Source organism: Ammospiza caudacuta, chromosome 10, assembly GCF_027887145.1.
Source record: "Ammospiza caudacuta isolate bAmmCau1 chromosome 10, bAmmCau1.pri, whole genome shotgun sequence".
NCBI classification, from domain to species: Eukaryota; Metazoa; Chordata; class Aves; order Passeriformes; family Passerellidae; genus Ammospiza; species Ammospiza caudacuta.
Genome location: NC_080602.1, coordinates 5,124,430 through 5,142,476, shown reverse-complemented (window position 1 = coordinate 5,142,476; position 18,047 = coordinate 5,124,430). Strand labels below are relative to the sequence as shown.

General features: G+C 52.4%; 1 protein-coding gene across 1 annotated transcript in view; it reads right to left on the bottom strand.

Annotated features, from left to right (window-relative positions):
- Positions 1–10,357: 10,357 nt before the first annotated feature.
- Positions 10,358–18,047, bottom strand: part of LOC131562139 (hydrocephalus-inducing protein-like) — a 30,630-nt gene continuing 22,940 nt past the window's right edge. Inside the window, exons 13-15 of the mRNA XM_058811708.1 lie at positions 16,618–16,773; positions 12,104–12,385; positions 10,358–10,399 (exon numbers count right to left, since the gene is read on the bottom strand). Coding sequence (XP_058667691.1) covers positions 10,358–10,399; positions 12,104–12,385; positions 16,618–16,773 — 480 coding nt within the window. The remainder of the gene's footprint in view (positions 10,400–12,103; positions 12,386–16,617; positions 16,774–18,047) is intronic.

The following is an 18,047-nucleotide window of genomic DNA, read 5'->3' as shown; positions in this document are numbered from 1 at the left end:
TCCCGGATCTGGGCATGGCACAGCTGGGCACCAAAGGTTCCCCCTTTGCTGGGGCAGATACAATGAATTCTTCAGTCAGCTGCCCAGCTGCTTTTTGGCTCTGGGCAGCTGCTGAGGGCTGGATGTGCCCTGGCTGGCTGCAGGCTGGGCACATGTGCTGCCCTCCTGCTCTGCTGCCAAAGGCAGCAGGGATGGGCAGCTCTGGGCACTGCCAGCATGGCCTGGGCACCGCAGGCCTTGGCACAAGGGCACAGGAGCCCTCAGCTGACGGGCGGTTTCTGCTTTCTCTCCTTGCAGCCGGGCTCTGCGGCTGCTGAGGCTGCTCTGGGCTCTGCCAGGGCTCAGCTGGGCTCAGCCCTGGGCCCAGCTGGGCTGGCTCTGCCCTCACATTGCTCTGACAGCTCTGCATCAGACGAGCCCGTTGTGAGCACAGCGCCTGAGCTTTCTGCTTTGGCAGGTGAGTGAGACTCTGCTGCAGGCCCAGAGATTGCAGCTGGGGACACACATCCAACTGGCAAGGACCCAAACTCTCCATAGTAGCAGCTGAACGCCTGGATCTGCACAGGGTGTTTTGTCTGTCCCATTCTTCCTTCTTTATTGGCTGGAATTGTGCAATTGCACTTTCTTCCTCCTCTGGCAGTGCCACGAGTGGGCCAAAGCTGGCGAGTGGGCCGTGCTCCAGAGGCAGTGCAGTCTGGAGCTGGTGGATGGAGAATTGCCCTTCTGCACTTCCACACCAGAGCAAAAAGCTGTCAGAGGGACTTTGTGACTCTAAGAAATCCCTGAAAGTTTCAATGGGAATGTTCCGCTCATTCCCAGGCTGAGAAGGAAGGTCGTCTTGTAAAGGATTTGGGCTTTGAAAGAGTTTCCATTCCCAGTCCTGCTTGGAGCTGGAAGGGCACAAAGCAACTTCCTCTTGCCTCGACCACAATTTAAAATAACAATATTGGAAACAATCCCCAAAAACTTTTTAAAAAGACTGCTGAGGTCAGTAAGATGGATCCATGCCATCAGCACATTTACAAAGTAAATAACTTTTCTTTTCAAAAGATAAGTTGCCTCTTAATTCAAAGTTAGAGATGACTTTTCACTGCACACTTGGGGTTTTTTCACACTTTCACATTTTATATAGTTTTTGATTACTTTTTCCTTTTTTTTTCCTTTCAATAGAAAACATGTCCTATAAAAGGAATGTCCTTTGCTCTTGGTTCCCATGTGGAGCAGCTCCCTTCCTGCTGGCTGAGCTGCTCAGGCAGAGCCCAGCAGCTCCTGGCCCTGCAGGGCTGAGGCTTTTCCCCGTTGCTGGGCACAGACTGATGGAGCAGCACTGCTGAGCACGGGCACACAGAGGGACCAGCAGCAGCTGCCTTTGGCCACCTGGGGCTCCAAGGCCCAAACTCTGAGCAGCCAGGGCTGGAAGAGACTGGCAGCATCTGATCCCTGACTCTGGGCAGACAGGGCTGCACAAATGACCCCACAGCAGCAGCAGCAGCAGCAGCAGATGGAGCTGACTTTGAGCACAGCCCCTGCCCCTCTTCCCTCCCGTGTGCAGCGGTGTCACAGCAGCCTGAGGCACCTGGGAGCCCCCAGGGCCAGCAGGGACTGGAGATGGCAGCCCTGGGCTCCTGGAGGCTGTGCAAGGAACGGAGCTGGGCACTCCCTGTCCATGGGGAGCTTCCAGATGGAAAAGGCTGCTGTGCCCAGGCAGCTGCAAGGGCACAGAAAGGAGGCTCTGGAGCACTGGATCTGTGCCAGTGCCACAGTCCTGGGCAGCAGCCAGCGAGCCCTGGGGGAACAGAGGGCACAGCAAGAGGGACAGAACCAGGCAAGGGCAGAGACTGGAGAGAGCCAGGCCTGGGAGCAGGAACAGCTGCTCCATTGCACTCTTGGAGAAAGCTCTTGGCTGGTTCAAAGCGCTGAAAAGTGTGAAGGGCAGAGGAGGAGGCCACAGCAAACAAGCTCCTGTTTGCACAGCCTCCCCTCTCCGTGTCCCAGAAGGAATTGCATGGACTGTGTTCTTCTCTCCGAGCCGTCTTGTTCAGCATGAGCAGCTCAGCACCAGGAGCTGAAGGAGCTGAAGCCTCAGGCCACAGGAGCTGGGCAAAAGGGAACTTTTGGAGCAAAGGAATGCTGCTAAAATAGCCCCAGCTGAATGCAGCGGATATAATCATGGAATCACAGAATCCTTTCTGTTGGAAAAGCCCTCTGAGCTCACCCAGTACAGCCGGTCACCCAGCAGTGCCAAGCCCAGCACTAAACCACGTCCCTGAAGTGCCAAGGCCTGGACACCAGCCCTGAGTGAGGCCTGGACAGCAGGCCCTGAGCCAAAGGTGGCCTCTGGATGAACCTTCCAAGCAAAGGTTATCTTTGTATCTGCTCCCTGATGAAATATGCATGGTCATTAACACTGTGATAGATGTAGCCACTCCTTAGTGAAACATGTATTGACCTTTGTGTATTTAGAAGCCAGACAAGGCCATGAAATCTGACATCTGGCCTTGTTTGGGGCTGTATGGTCAAAGTCAGCTCCCTTGGTTCCTCCTTGAGCCCTGGCCAGGCTTTGGGAGGGACCCAAGAGGAGGATGAAAGCAGATGTTGCCACACTAGCAGTGCTGTCAGTTTGTTCATTCAGCACTGTCAGAGCTGGGCCCTCTCCCAGCGGGGTTGGAGCCTCACCTGGGGCTGGAGGCACCTGCAGGAATTCCCAGTGCCCAGGAGTGGCTCTGCAGCCCTTGGCTGTGACAGCTTCCCCAGCTGCTGTGTGGGTCTGGGGGATGGTAAAGGCTGAGGGTAAATGCTGCTGGATCTTTGTTAATCACTGCAGGCAATCTTTGGTGGGGATGGTTGGGTGCATTGCTGAGCTGCTCCTTTTGTGATTCTTTGCTGCTCTGAGCTGCAGGAAATGACACTGATTCCTTCAGCTGGAGTCTGTATCTCTGGTGCTGACCCTGCCCACTGGTAAAACAAAACTGGCACAGTCTGGCCAGATGCCAACAAAATGTCATTTGTTCAATGTAAATGTGAGGAATCAGTCCCATCAGAAATTGCCAGCTGGGAAGCCCTTCCCTGGAGTTCCCTGGCTCTGGAGTGGGCTGAGGTCGGAGCCCCTTGTGAGCAGTGGGGCAGTCGGGTAAAAGAAGCTGCACCCCTGGATGGCTTCAAGTGCATCCAAAAATTGCAAATGGAAAAGGAAAACACCTTGTGGGTTTGGGCAGACAAAGATGAATTTGTTGAGAGTACATAGGAAACAGCACTTTCAGAAGGAACAATGATTATTGGAATGCTCCCACATGGAGCAACAGAAGGTTTTAATCTTGAGCTAATATGCATTTGTACAAGTGAAATATTGATATAATAAATATCTATATACATATTTATAGTATATAAAGACATATATATATATATTAATATATTCACATATATATGTGGGTATATATGTGTATACACATATGTGTAAAAAATATGTATATATTTTTTATATTGTTTAACACATCCTGCCAGACCCTGTTTGCTCTAAGGGCCCCTGTGGAAAATGCTCTGATCCACGGGGCTCCGTGTGAAGGCTGCTGTGACACTGAGGGACTTGCACAGCAATTCCATCCAGGAGCCTGGGTGCCCCTCAGGGACTGGGACCCAGCCCCTTCCAGCCAGAGGGGAAAGGGCCCCCCAAGCCTTGTTAGCCACAGACAGCATGGTAAAGCTGAACAGCAAAGGGCCTGGGGGCATTATTCTGGAATTAAAAAGGTGCCAGCTCCATGGACAACAGAATTCTTGTTCCTAACTCGAATGAGATTGAGAAAAAATAATGAAGAACGGTGTCACTAAAGTACTACTGATGTCTGTAAGGTGTACCTTGATAGTCAGCCAGAATCTTTGTCTGCCACAAATACCTCTGGTGTTTCACTAAGGGATTGGTCATCAAAATATAATGATGGGTTATGATGGATTGCTGAGCTTCTTTTGTAATTCTTTGCTAATGATGATGTGCTTTGCTGAGCTTATCCTTTTGTAAATCTCTGCAGCTGTGCATGATATAAATGACACAATTCCTTAACTTGGTGTCTGTGTCTTTGGTAGTGACCCTGCCCACTGGTGAAACAGGGCCCCCTTTTGCCTAAGTGTTACCTGGGAAGGCAAAAGCCCTCCCTCCAAAATTCCCCCCTTCCTCCCTGTTCCCCCCTTCATACCCTGAGCATGATGTGCTCTGGTCTGGGGTATGCCCGGGCTCAGTTTGGGTCCCCTGTCCTGGCTGTGTCCCCTGCCCAGCTCCCCCGCAGCCCCAGCCCCTCCCCAGCGTGGCTGGACGAGGGGCAGGACAGGCCTTGGCTGTGCTGCAGCTCAGCAAGAACAAAACCATCTCTGCGTGCTCAGCGCTGTGCTCAGCACCCGGCCCAGCAGTGTCTCAGTGCCAGGGGCTGTGCCCTCAGTCCCTGCCGGGGGTTTCCATGGCAACTGCCAGGCCAGGTGACCCAGGTGTCCCCCCAGTGCCGGTTGCCATGGAAACAGTGCCCAGCCCTGCCCCTTTCTGTCTGGCTGACCTGGCCTTTGGCCCTGGCAGTGCCGGTGGCTGCTGGTTCCTGGTGCCAGAGCGGCCAGCGCGGCACAGGGCAGGTGGCCATGGCACAGCCCCCAGCAAGGGATCCCCTCTGGCTCTGGGCACTGACACCAGCCCTGAGCAAGGGCCCAGGGCAGCTTTCCATGGCCACCAACCATCACAACGGGTCCGGGCATTGGTTGCCATTGCACCAAACCAAGGAACGGGTCCCCGTGGCCGTTGCCATGGCACCTGGTGGCACCAACGAGTGTCACTGCAATTGTACCTGGAACAGCCCTGGCACCGCTTTGTCCCAGGGTTGCCATGGCAGCCAAGGGCAGCAACAGCTCTGCAGGCAAGTGGCCATGGAACCTGGCTGCAGAAATGGCTCCTTGGGCTGGTTTCCAAGGAAACCTGAACTGATGGGGGTTGCCATGGCACCCAAACCCAGCAGTGGGGTCCTTGCAGTGTCCATGGCAACAGTCCCTTGCAATGGCACCACTGCATGTTGGGATGATGATGCACCCTCACAGCTGGCCCAGGGCAGGTCTGGAGTGCTTCTGGTGGCAGCTTGGGCTTGGCACACAGTTGAGGAGGATGTCTGTTTGCAATGGGGAAACTCAGGAGTTTTAGATTGCTTCAAAAACAAATGAAGGAAAATCCCTCTTTGGCTGTGTGCAGCCACTTCTCCAAGCAAAGCAGGTTCCAGGTGAGTGAGGAGAGAGACCATGGGCTTGGGGAATATGAAGCAAGGTTGTCCACACTGGCTCAGAGCTCAAGGCACCACTTCTCTGAGCAGGCCAGGGCTCCTTAGGAGAGTCCCTGGATCAATATCAGTCACTGAATGCTGCAATCACCTCTTGTGTAATAAGAACAGCAATAAAAAGACACCCTTTAAAATAGGACTACATATTTCCTGGAAGCTCTTTGAACTATTTCTCCATAACTGTCAAAGGAAAACCTCCTAATGAACTACACTGGAGCAGAGGGAAATCAAGGCAGAGCCAGGGTTTGTCAGGACTTGCTTGATCCTCATGAGCCTCACTGTGCATTTGGAGTGAGCCCTTGAACCTCAGGGCTTGGGAGGAGATTGCACAAACCTTGCCAGGAGTCAAAGGCAGAGGAAACACCCCAAGTGTCTCCAGGCATTCATGGCTCCCTCTGAGGTCCCTCTCCAACACAGGCTCCTCATGGACTCCTTGGAGGAGAGAATTTGTGGCCAGGATGGCACAAAAACCTCTCAGACAGTGTGGAAAAGAAAATCTAAAGTACCTTCAACACCTTGAGTGTCTCAAAGCATTAATGAGCCCCATTTCGTGTCAGTACAAAGCTCTCCAGGGACTAATTAACGCAGATAATTGGGGCCATGATTGGACAAATATCTCCCAGAGTCTATCCCAAGGGAAACACCAAATACCTTAAAAGAACTGAAGTACCTTGAAGCATTTATGAGCCCCACTGAGTGGTGTTACTGACAAAGCCTCTCTAAGGACTAATTGCAACACATAATTAGAAGCCATGATTGCACAAAGCTCTCAGAGACTCCAAGGCAAAAGCAAAACCCAAAGTCCTTTGAAAAACCTGCAGTCCCTGGAAGCATGAAGGAGCCCCCAGGACCATTCCTGAGCAAGGCTCCGCAGGGACTCCTTCCAGCAGATCCTTGAGGCCATGGGATGTGGGCTAGGGGAGGATGCTGAGGGCAGGACAAGGGGCTGACAGTGCCCAGCCTGGCTGGGGCTGTGCCAGGAGGCCCCCGTGCCTCAGGACAAGGTGTCTCCTCACAGCCCTTGGTGGCACAGACCCTGCTGTGCCCCAGGGCACCAAGACTTGGCTTCTCTTTGTCCCCACCTGTCATCACTGCCTCCAGTTCTCTGCTCTGCCTGGGGCCTGGGGACACTTTCCCTGTGGTGTCCCTGACAGGGATCTCTTCAAAGTACAAGAAACTTCAGTGTTTCAATAGAACTGAGTTCTTAAGGGTTCTTGAGGGTTGTGTGACATCACAAAGCTGGCTTTGACATCACAGAGCTTGCTGTGACATCACAGAGCAGGGTGTGAGGCTATAGAGCAGTGTCTGCTCTCATAGAGGGTGGCTCTGAGGCATCAGAGAGTAGGTTGTGACCTCACCTGGTGGCTGTGTAACATCATAGAGGAGGCTGTGACATCACAGACCAGATTGTGACATCACAGGGTGACTTTGTGACATCAGTCTTCTGCGATGTCACAGCACTGCTGTATGAAATCACAGGATGACACAGAGTTGGCTCTGTAACATCACAGGGTCAGTGTGACATCACAGGGGCTGTGTGACATCACAGGGGCTGTGTGACATCACAGGGGCTGTGTGACATCATGGGGGCAGCATGACATCACAGGGGCAATGTGACATCACAGGGGCTGTGTGAGGGCACTGGGGAGGTCACTCTGCCCCGGCCCCCCTCACAGTTCCCCCCAGAGCAGTCCAACCCTGCTCGTGCACAGCGGGGTCCCCTGTCCCCCCGGGTCCCCCAGCCCCGCAGCCTCCCCCAGAGGATGTTCCACAAGATCGACCCCAGAGCCTGACACGGGGACGGGGGGACAGGGCCCTGGGGGTGGGACAGGGGGACAGGGACCCCCCGGCAGCGTCCCCGTGTCCCCCAGGGCCAGAGCCTGGGCCAGGGCTCCTTCACCCTGTTACAAACGAGGCCTTGAGAGCGCTGAAAAACCCCCGGCAAGGGATCAGCCAAAACCAGATTTAATATTAAGGGACAGCAGCACAAAGTTCCTTGGCAAGAGTCACTCTGCTCCTGACTGGACACTTCAGGCACACCAAGGAAACAAAGCAACTACAAAACCAAACAGAATCCAGGCAATAAAACCAGAAATTAACCTGGAACTGTCCCTGTGTGTGCATGTGTGAGTGACACAAGGACAGCAAGGGCAAGGATAAAAGGAACATGGCCTGAAAGCTTAACAGAGCTCAAACTTAACAGGACTTTACTTATACATTAACCTTAACTGATACTTTCAACCTCACAGTTTAGCAAAAGAGCAGAGTATAACAGCATGTAACCTAACTTAAACCTATGACTTCGCAATTTAACAGAGGAATAACACTTAACAATATTGAACTTAACATAAAACTTATACTAAAGGTAACTGCTTAGCAAAAGAAAACCTCTCAGCAGCATTTAACTTCACTTAGGCCTTGTGATTTAACCTTCCCTACAGGCCTGACTGACTCAGCTATCCAAGGCACTCAAGCCCCTCAGAGTGCAGCATTTCTGCCACATTTCTCCAGCACAGGCACTCCTGTGTGCACACAGACACAAAGAGTCAGTGCAAGGCACCTGTGAGCAATTCCCCTGAGGGCAGGAAATGCTCACTGTGGGTCCTTTGGCATCTCCCCAGCGGGTGAAGGGTTGAGCCTGGAGGAGTGGGGGGATCGGCCCAGGCTCCGTCGTTGTTCAGGATCCCCGAGTGCAGCAAACGGGAGAGTTCCCGGCTGGGAGAGGCCCCACTCAGAGGGAGTGGCTGGCCCAGGAGAGCTCCAAGGGCTCCTTTTGGAGCGCTGTTTGCAGGGCCCCAAGAGAGGGCCTTCAGTCCCAGCAATGGTTCATCCTGGCCGCACTTGGCATCAGCAGCTTTCTTTGGCAGTGTGAGAACAGGGATGTTGTGCCGCTCAGGGAACACAAACAGGTCCCAGGACTGCTCCTATAGGAACCAGGAGCTGGTTGGGCAGTAGCAGTGCCTGGAGCAGACAGTGTTTGTGATGAGCTGCAGAGGAGCTGAGCCTGGGGCTGTTGGCCAAGGCTGAGGCCCAAGGAGCATTTCTCAGCTGGCAGGGCGGCCTGAGAAGGGGAGGGGGGAATGCAGCAGCACAGGCCCATGGAACCAAGGGAGCATTGTGACACTGTGGGGCCCTGTGAGACCAAGAGACCATTGTGACACTGTGGGACCCTGTGACAACAAGGGACCATTGTGACACTGTGGGGCCTCATGGAATCATGGAGAGCACTGTGACGTTGCTGGGCCTCATGGATCCATGGGGACTGTACTGACGCTGTGTGGCTCCATGGAATGTAGGGATCATTGTGACACTGAGAGGCCTCATCAAAACAAGGGGCCATTGTGACAGCGTGGGTCTGCATGGAACCATGGAGACCATTCGGACACTTTGGCGTGTTATGGAACCAAGGGGCCATGGTGACACTGAGGGGCACCATGGAAACACAGAGACCATTGTGACACTCAGGGGACTCATGGAAACGCAGAGACCATTGTGACGCTGTGAGGCCTCATGGAATCAGTGAGACCATTGTGATCCTGGGAGGACCATTGTGATATTGTGGGGCCTCGTGAAACCAAGAGGCCTTTGTGACACTGCAGGTCTTCTTGTAATCAAGGGGCCATTGTGACACTGCTGGAACCCATGGAATCAAGTCACCATTCTGACACTGCGGGGCCCCATGGATCCAAGGAACCATTGTGACAATATGGAGCCCCACAAAACCAAGGGAACACAAAACAAGTCTGGCTGCTTTGGCCTCCCATAGACTGCCTGACTGGTCCAACTGACCTTTGCATGTTGAGTGTCACTTCTCATCTGCTGCTGAAACACTGAGGCTCTGTGCTTTCCTTCCCAATGGAAAAGAACTGTCCTCCTGCTCTAGGCACCCATGGCCAGAATTGGGATTTCACCTCCAAAGGTCCTTATATCCAGGGATTCTTCCAATAGGAATATTGCCAGGACAAGTCTGTCTGGCAGTGGTTTCACAAGGGTCACCTCTCATCCGTCCCCAAAACATTGGGAAAGGCTCCATGCTCTCCTTCCTAAGGAAAGAACTGTCTGCTTCTCCAGGTGCCCATGGCTGAGATTGGGTTTCCACCTCCAAAATTCCCTAAATCCAAACTCTGCAATTACTGACAATCTAGCTGGCCGTGGCCTGCTGAGGCTCTCACTTGCCTTCCAAACCTTGAGGCTCTGTGCTTTCCTTCCCATGGAAAAGAACTGTCCTTCTCAGCCAGGTGCCCATGGCCACAATTGGGATTTCACCTCCAACACTGCCTGTTTTGACAGACTGGAGGAGATTGTTGGCTCTAAACATTTTGTGTGTGGGGGAGGAAGGGGCAGGTCCAGCCTTGCCCTGCCCTGTAAGCCCAGCCCTGCCCTGCCCTGTGACCCCAATCCCCTCAGGGGCCTTCAGTGGGTTTACGGTTTCTACCTGAAGGGTGGCACCCTGAACCCCCAGCACCGCCGTTCCACCCTGGGCACTGGGGCCCTCTTGGCTCTACTCAGTGCTGCCGCTGTACTCGGGGCACCCTAAACCCCGCTAGGGACCCGTGTCCTCCCACTGCAGGGATTGTGCGCGACTCACACTGCCCCGATCCTCCACGCACCCGGAGCTCCATTCAGGGCTTGCGTGCCAACTCACCAATTCATCTGCCACCTTTACTCAAATTTGGTGCACAGGAAAAACACCAGCCAGATATTTGTAAGAGGTCAAAATGACACAAAATTCTACTGGCAAAGTGCAAAAAATCAAGAACTTTGGAATAGGATTTAACGCAACATCAAATTACACATAAAACATTAATCATAGCAGTAACTTCATTAACTTAGCCCATTTATCCTGGAAACATTAAAACACGTAAGCTGTTAGGGTATCCAAAAATGTTCCATATAAAGAGCATTAGAACAAGAAGAAAGAGAGAGAGACAGAAAGACAGAAGCTCTATAGAAAGACACATATATGACTAACAGCTCCTAGGGTTCCAGTGTGGGTGAGACACAAACCCCAGGAGAGGGCAGAGTCCATACCAGGGGCTCACCTTGTGCTCTATATTTTAAGCCCCCAGGCCCTTGTGAGCCTCCCCCAGGTGGGATTTCTGATCACACAGGCAATCAGGTTGGGTTAGCACTGTACCCACTGTGTGACTGATTGACAGCTCATCCCACAGTGTCTCAGGACATTGATCTCATCCAGCCTCTGACAGTGACCATGGTGACACAGGGGAACCTCATGGAACCGTGGGTCAGTTGTGACAATGTGGGTCCAAGGACACACCGGGGGATGTCATAGGTAGAATAATGATAGAAGAAAAGTATTACCGCGCCTGAGTGGGCGCTGCTGGTGATAGAGAGACGGTGAATCTTGTTTCTTAAATCAGAAGGCTTGATTTATTAAGATATTATATATAATACATTATGACTATACTAATAAGAATATAGAGAGAGGTTTGCAGAGCAGCTAGGCTAGCTAGGAAGAGATAGAAAAGAATCCCAACAAAGCTGTGGCCAAGGACTCAGTCCTCTGGCTTACACTTTGTGATTGGCCCTTAATTATAAACATGGGAACATGAACCAATCACCAATCAAAATAGGTGCCCCTGTTGCATTCACCAGCAGCTGATAATAATTGTTTATGTTCTCCTCTGAGGCTTCAGCCTTCAAGAAGACACAGAAATCTGAAATAAAGGATTTCTGTGAAAAAATGTCTGCGACATCTCACCTTTCTAAATTGTATAAAATAAAAAAAATGCTGATGTGGAATGAACAGGAAATTTCTTTACCTGTAGAATATACAATAACTAACAAATCACTAGAACAATGCTACAATATAAGAAAAATGCAAAATACAATGCAAAGAGAATTTGAGTCCATGCAGCTGAGTTTCAGGAACAGTCCAAGAGCCAAAGTTGTTTCCCTTGGAATATCTGAGAGTCCTTTTTGGTCCTGAAAACAACTTGCTGCAAAAGGAATCCCATCAATAGTTATCAAAAAACCACTGACAGTCATAACACAATTTTTAAACAGTTTGTGGAATGTCCTTTCTGGCCCTTCAATGCTTCAGAGCTGCTGCCCGCTGTTTTCAATCTTTTTTATTTAATTTTAATTTTTTTTTTTTTATTGAAAAACAAAAGAGCAGCACCCGAGCAGAGCAGTGCCAGACAAGGAAAGGCCCTGGGGGCCCTGGCCCATGCTGAACCAGGAACCCCAAAACTGGCTCACAAAGGGGGACCAGGACCGGTAGGAGAAACCAGAGTCCCCAAAAACATAAGGAGGCCACGCAGTGGGACCAGCCCAGGAATTTTTTGAGCCCAACGGCCCAGGCCAAACCCATGAGGAAGGCTCTGCATATCCACAGGCCTGAACCCTGCTGCCAGTACAATGGCAGCACGGGTAGTGAGACGCTTCCTTTCCCCTAAACCACTGAGGCATGCCAGCAGCAGGGAAATAGAAGCTGCCCCGAGAATCTTCATCTCGGGTCTGGGAATGTTTGTTTCCCACAGCAACATGTCACCACCCCCACCGGGCTGGGGACCAGAGGCAGAACTTTCGGGAGCCCCCTCCCCCTCGCCGCTAGGGCACAAGATGGGCGGCAGAGATGGCAGCCTCTATGGGACAGCAACCGAAACACCACCCCCCAAACCGCCGAGCTTGAAAGCCGGCAGCTGGACTGCCGCAAGAGTCAGCTGGCGGGCAGCCCCCGCTCCACTGAAGGAGAGACCAGACTCCGGGGCCGCTTCCTGGGGCGGGCCTGGGGCTGGCGGGCCGGCCATGGGGGGCGCTGGGCCAGGGTGGGGGCCCACGGGGCTGTGGATGACGCTGGGGCTGGCCTGGAACGCGGCAGTGACTCTGGCCACGGAGGAGCCGGCCGAGGAGGGAATCACGCTGATCGTGGGATCAGCCGCGGGCTGCTCCGAGAGTCCCGCAGGTTCAGCGCCGTTTTCTGCCGCTGACTCTGGGACTGTCTCGGCTTGAAGCGGCGGGGATGCGCGAGAACCCACCTCCGCCGCGTCCCCCAGCCCTGAAAGCAGCGGCAGGCACGACACGGGGCCGGCGCCGTGCCCCGCCGCTGACTCCGGGGTCTGCTGCAGAGGCGCAGTCGCAGTCTCCTTCGGAGCGCAAACAGGCAGCAGCGGAGCCGGGAGAAGCGGCGGGGCATCGCTGTTGCTTAGCAACAGGTCAATCGCCGAAAGTGCTGTTCTCTTCTGCCTTCTCCGACACAGGCTCTGGCGGGGGCGGGGAGGCCGGTGAAACCGCGGGCGGGACCTCCTGGAGTGACGGCTCTAGCAGGGGCGTGGAGGAAGCCTCGGAGACCGGTGCCGCTCCGATGTGTGAAGGAGGCGGAGTCTGAGAGGCCGGCGCTGGCTTGAGCGGCCACTCCCATCCCCCCGGAAAGAGAGAAGGGGGGGGAGGACAACACTCCATCTGAGCATGCTCCGGAGCAAGAGTAAAAAAAACTTCTTCGCGCCGCGAAGTTTCAGCCCCCCGCGCCGCGAAGCAGGGGGGGGCGAAAAGCCCAAAGTCATCACCCATGGGGTCTTCTGCCAAGGGCGGTGGAAACGGAGCTTTTCCATAACAGTTAGAGATCCATTGAAAACAAGCTGCTCTGCGCTTCAGGACTGGGAAAAGCTTTATAAATGCTGGGTAGATAGAAGGCAACACGCGTCCCTGACTGTAGACGCACTGGATAATTGAGTCCATGCACTCCCAGACGAAAACATCTAAAGCGTACAGGACATCAGTAAAAAACCCAAAAAGCTTTGCCCATCGAAAGAACCCATAGATATCTGTTTCTGACAAAAAGCAACCATCTTCTCTGCACCAATATTTCCAGAGGGCAATAAGCTTTTCCTCTGAAGCGGAGAACTGAATCTCTTCTGGCAAGGCATGTGTCTGCCAAACGAACAGCCACAAGCTATGAAGGGCTGGTTCATCAGGGATAGAAAAGCCCACAGTACCTTCTAAAAGAGTCCAGCTTGCTCTGGCCAGCTCCACAGATCTGCTGCCCTTTTCCATCATCTTTCCTGATGGTTTTCCAGAAGAAGGTTCTGTTGTGGTCAGCCTTGGCTGTGAACTCTGTCCAAATCAGGATCTTCAGTTCTTCAGCTCCTGGCTTGAATCCACTTTCTTTGGTCACTTCAAAGCAACCATCAAATGCCACACATACAGGATTTTACCCAGTGCAGCAATTTTGCTCCTCTGGTCTTATTAAATTAATTTTTGCTCCGACACGTCGGGTCACCAGATATTACCGCGCCTGAGTGGGCGCTGCTGGTGATAGAGAGACGGTGAATCTTGTTTCTTGAATCAGAAAGCTGAATTTATTAATATAAGATATAATACATTATAGTTATACTAGAAAGAATAAGGAGAGAGGTTTGCAGAGCAGCTAGGCTAGCTAGGAAGAGATAGAAAAGAATCCCAACAAAGCTGTGGCCAAGGACTCAGTCCCCTGGCTTACACTTTGTGATTGGCCCTTAATTATAAACATGGGAACATGAACCAATCACCAATCAAAATAGGTGCCCCTGTTGCATTCCCCAGAAGCTGATAATAATTGTTTATGTTCTCCTCTGAGGCCTCAGCCTTCCAGAAGACACAGAAAACTGAAAGAAAGGATTTCTGTGAAAAAATGTCTGCGACAGAAAAGCCTTTTGAAATGAAGCCTTGTTCAGCCACATCAATAGCTGGCCTATCATCTCTTCTGTGTGCAACTAAGCAGTTACAAGTTCCCATGTGAAGCTATTTTGAGAATGAGACTTTGTGACCATTCTATTCTGAGGGTGAAAAACAAATGCACCTGCAATAACAAGTAATTTGTCCGATGAGAATCAGTGAAGAGGTAAACAATACGAGAGATTTGATGCACAAGTAAAATCTATTTTATTAACCAATAATCGACTAACTGATAAGAAACCTTTGAATGAACTAAAGGTGCACACAAGGTCTGTTAAACTGTGTAAAATGAGTTGTATGAATAAAGAATAAAGAGTTCTTCTCCATCTTAGCTTAGTCCTATGGGATTTCAGTTCCCCCCTTCTTGACGGCTTTGGGTTCTCCCTTCTTTGGAGCTTTGGGTTCCGCCTTCTTTGGGTCTTTGTCTTCCTTCTTCTCTAGGATCTTGGTTTCCTTCCTCTCTGATGCTTTGGTGTCCTTCTTCTCTGATGCTTTGATTTTCTTCCCTTCTGATGCTTTGCTTTCCTTCCTCTCTGGGATTTTGGTTTCTTTTTTTGGAATTTTGGTTTCCTTATTCTCTCGGGTCTTGGTTTTCCCCTTTGCTGGTATTGGAGGTTGCTTGCCAACAGAGACACTCTTCTTTCCCTTCTTCTGCCTCTCTTCCTCCTTCCTCCTCTCTTCCTCCTCTAAGGCTTTTGCCTCCTCCTCGACCTTTTGAGCTGGCTCCTTCAGCTCCCTTCTGCAGACAAAACAGAAAATATGGCTGAGAGTCCCACCAGAATCTTGGGCTCCCTCGTCCTGGCTGGCCCTGCACTTCATTCCTTGACCCTGAGGCCATTTCCGTGAATTCTCCTCAACCCACAGAGGTTGGGAACATCCCAAGTGAGGGCATGGGTGGAAGGGGACCTCCAGGACCGGCCAAACCTGAGCTTTGCCATCATAAGGTCTTGACTGTGCAAGCTCCCTCTGAAGGCACAGCCAGACCCCTCCAGCCCCTGCCAAAGGCTGATCCAGCAGCTCTCTGCACTGGTGCCTGGAAACGCCCTTTGTCTCTTGGCTTCCCAGTTTAAAGCAGAGCACAGATTGCTGACATCTGCTTAGCTCTCCTACAGTTCTTACTCAGCTCATTCAGCCCCCTTCTCCCTGGGCATAGCTGAAGCATGATTTTAAAGAGTTCAGATTTCAGCTGAGGGTTAGAAGCAATTCCCATTGATCAGGATGTAGGTTAGATAGGCAGACCATAGGTTAATGATTATGAGATGCTTAAGCTGGAGCAGATTGTTCTATTGTTTACCATTAGGAGAGGGAAGTGGAGGAAGTGAACTGTTATAAGAACATCTCGAAACCAGTAGAACAATGGTTAGCACCTGGGCTTGATGTCAATCAATCACTAAGCAGGGGACCTTGGATGGTGCCAGAGGGTCACAGAGACCTGATGAAGACATTCCTGACTTCATCCCCTAAGACCACTGACCCAATTCGAGACACCAACCCAATTCAAGGGAAGAATTGCACAGGAGTGAAGGACCAATGACCTCATTTGAATACAGAGCAGGGATGGGAGGTGCTGGGGTTGTGCAGATGTATTGTGTGTAAGATCTTGGGAAATAAAGAGAGGGCAAAGAACCTTGGACAGCGCGGTCACGCCTTTTAGGGACGGCTCTGGTGCCGCCCGCCGGTGTTAATAAACATCCCACTGTCTAACTTTAATTAGTTAGAGAGTCTCTGCCCGTGATCTTCGGTTTTAACGACTCCTAGCCTGCTCCTTCATGAGAACAATCCTATCAGTCAGAAAGCAAAGGCTGCAGGAACTCCTCTCCTGCAAGACAGGCTCTTGTCGGGCAGATTTCCTGCTGGAACCCAGCTGGGACCAAGCAAACCAGTGCTGGCTGCCATGGAAACCACTGGAAGCAGCCTCGTCCGTCTCCTCCCCATGAAACCAACTTCAGCCTGGCCTGAAGAAGTCCTGATGCACAGGCTTGCTTTAAGCACCTCCACTCCCAGCTCCACACTTGGCCTGTGTGTCCTGAGCTGGGCTGCCTTGCTGGAGCTGAGCTTCTCCTGTGCTTGCCTACGGCTGCAGCTGCAGGGGAGCCTAAAGCACAGGAGTTTTTCTGGCTGCTATGCCACCATAAGGAGAACCCTGGCAGATCAGCAGTGCAAGGACTTCATCTGTGGCAGGAGCAGGACCCAAAGCAAGGTTTGCTCTGTGCCCCACGCCTGCCCATACCACAATCACACTGTTCTGGTGAAGAAGGCAGATGATGAAGAAGATGCCACTCAACACCATGGACTTCAAGACACCTCTAAATGCGGTGCCAAGGCAGGCCCAGAGCCCAGCTCCCCGCAGAGAGCAGCTAAGCCAGGAGGGCTCAGCACTCAAATAGAGAAGATGATGTTCTGTCTCAACAGAAGAAGGTCCTTCCTCTCTTGGCAGCCAGGGAGCTCAGAGTGGCCATCCCTATGTTGCTGCTGGCCTTTGCTCTGCAGCTCCTCTGAGCTCAGAGGCCTTGGAGCAGGGAAGCCCTGCAGGGACAATAACCCGTGGCAGAGCAGGAACCCACGGAAGGCTGACTCACCTGTCCCTGAGAGAGGCCTGAGAGCCACAGTTGATCTCCTGGGGGCTCAGGGAGGAGCTGACACGTGAGGCGACCAGCACCTCAGAGGTGGAGCCTCCCTCCATGTGGCACAGCTCCGGGACATTGCAGGTGGTGTTGAGGTGGCCAGAGAAGGTGGAGGTGACCTGCTGGCTCTCTCCTGGCTGCAGCACACCTGGCAGTGGCAGGATATTGAAAGCCTGGATGGAAGACAAGAGAGATTGAGGTGTTGAGCATGGAAATGGATGCAGAAGAGCATCTTGGAGCTGTAGCCAGAGGGGCCTATTCCCCAAACACTGCCAGAATCACCCTCACCTCATCCTGCATCCATGCCATTGACCAGTGCAGGGACCATGGGGAAAATCTTCTCCCATACTCACAGCACAATGCATTAATTAGTACATTACATGAAAGTGAACTAGGATGTCTCCTGGCAGTAGAAATTCTCTCTGATGCACAATTTGCCATTACAAAGTTTCAAAACCTCCTGCTTTTAGAAAAGGAGGAGACTCAGAGTGAGAGCTCTTGGAGCTGAGGGAAGGAGTCCAGTCCAGCTCATCTGACTCCTGAGGCTCTTCCCCTCTCTCTCTGATTTAAATGCTTCTTTCTCAAGGTGCTACAGCAAAAGCTCCTGCAACAATTTCCTGTGGAGCACTTGAGGAGTTCCAGGGGGAGCAGTGCCCTCCACAGGTGCTGCACAGCATCCTTGGGCAGCCCTGCAACGTGTCCTGCACGGCCTCTCCAACAAGCAGCTGCTCCAGCAGCACTTTGCGATGGCCTGCAGGGATGGGAGGCCCCTCTGTGGCCAATGCTGAGGGCCCCCAGTGGCACTGGCAGCTCCAGCCCTGCTTGCCACACTGACAATGGGCAAGGGAGTCAGATTCCCTCTTGCCTTCTCTGCTCCCAGGGCAGTGTGCGCCACGTCCAGGGAGCACCTGAATCCCTCCAAGCCTCGAGGCAGGTGAGGGTGCTCAGGACTTGGTGCTGGCACCCAAAAAACAAGCCATTTTCTGTGCTGGGAGGAAGAGACAGCCCCTCTGCAAAGTCTGCCTTTGTCAGACAGCTCCAGGGCCAGCAGTGCAATAGCAGCTCTGGGTGAAAGCAGAGCCCTGCAAACAGGGAGTCTGGCTGCCTTGGGAAGAGGGTCCATGGAGATCAGCATAATCCCAGCTTGCTCTGTGAGGGAAGCTGGAGGTGTTACCATGATGATGCAGAGAAAAGCCTCATCTTACACTGGGAAGGAAACAAGGCAAAAAAATCCCACACTCAGCACAGGCCTGTAGGATCTGAGCCAGCTTCTCCAAGGAAAACTCTCCTATTTCTCCCTCCCCCTCAGCCCATGTCCAGCCACTGGCCCTGCTGCCCAGCCCACTGTCAGGGCACAGCACAGCAGGGCAGCAAAAAGGGAGCTCAGCATGAGCAGGACTTGGTGCTGGCAGGCTGGGGAGGCAAAGCAAGCAGTCGGTGTACAAGA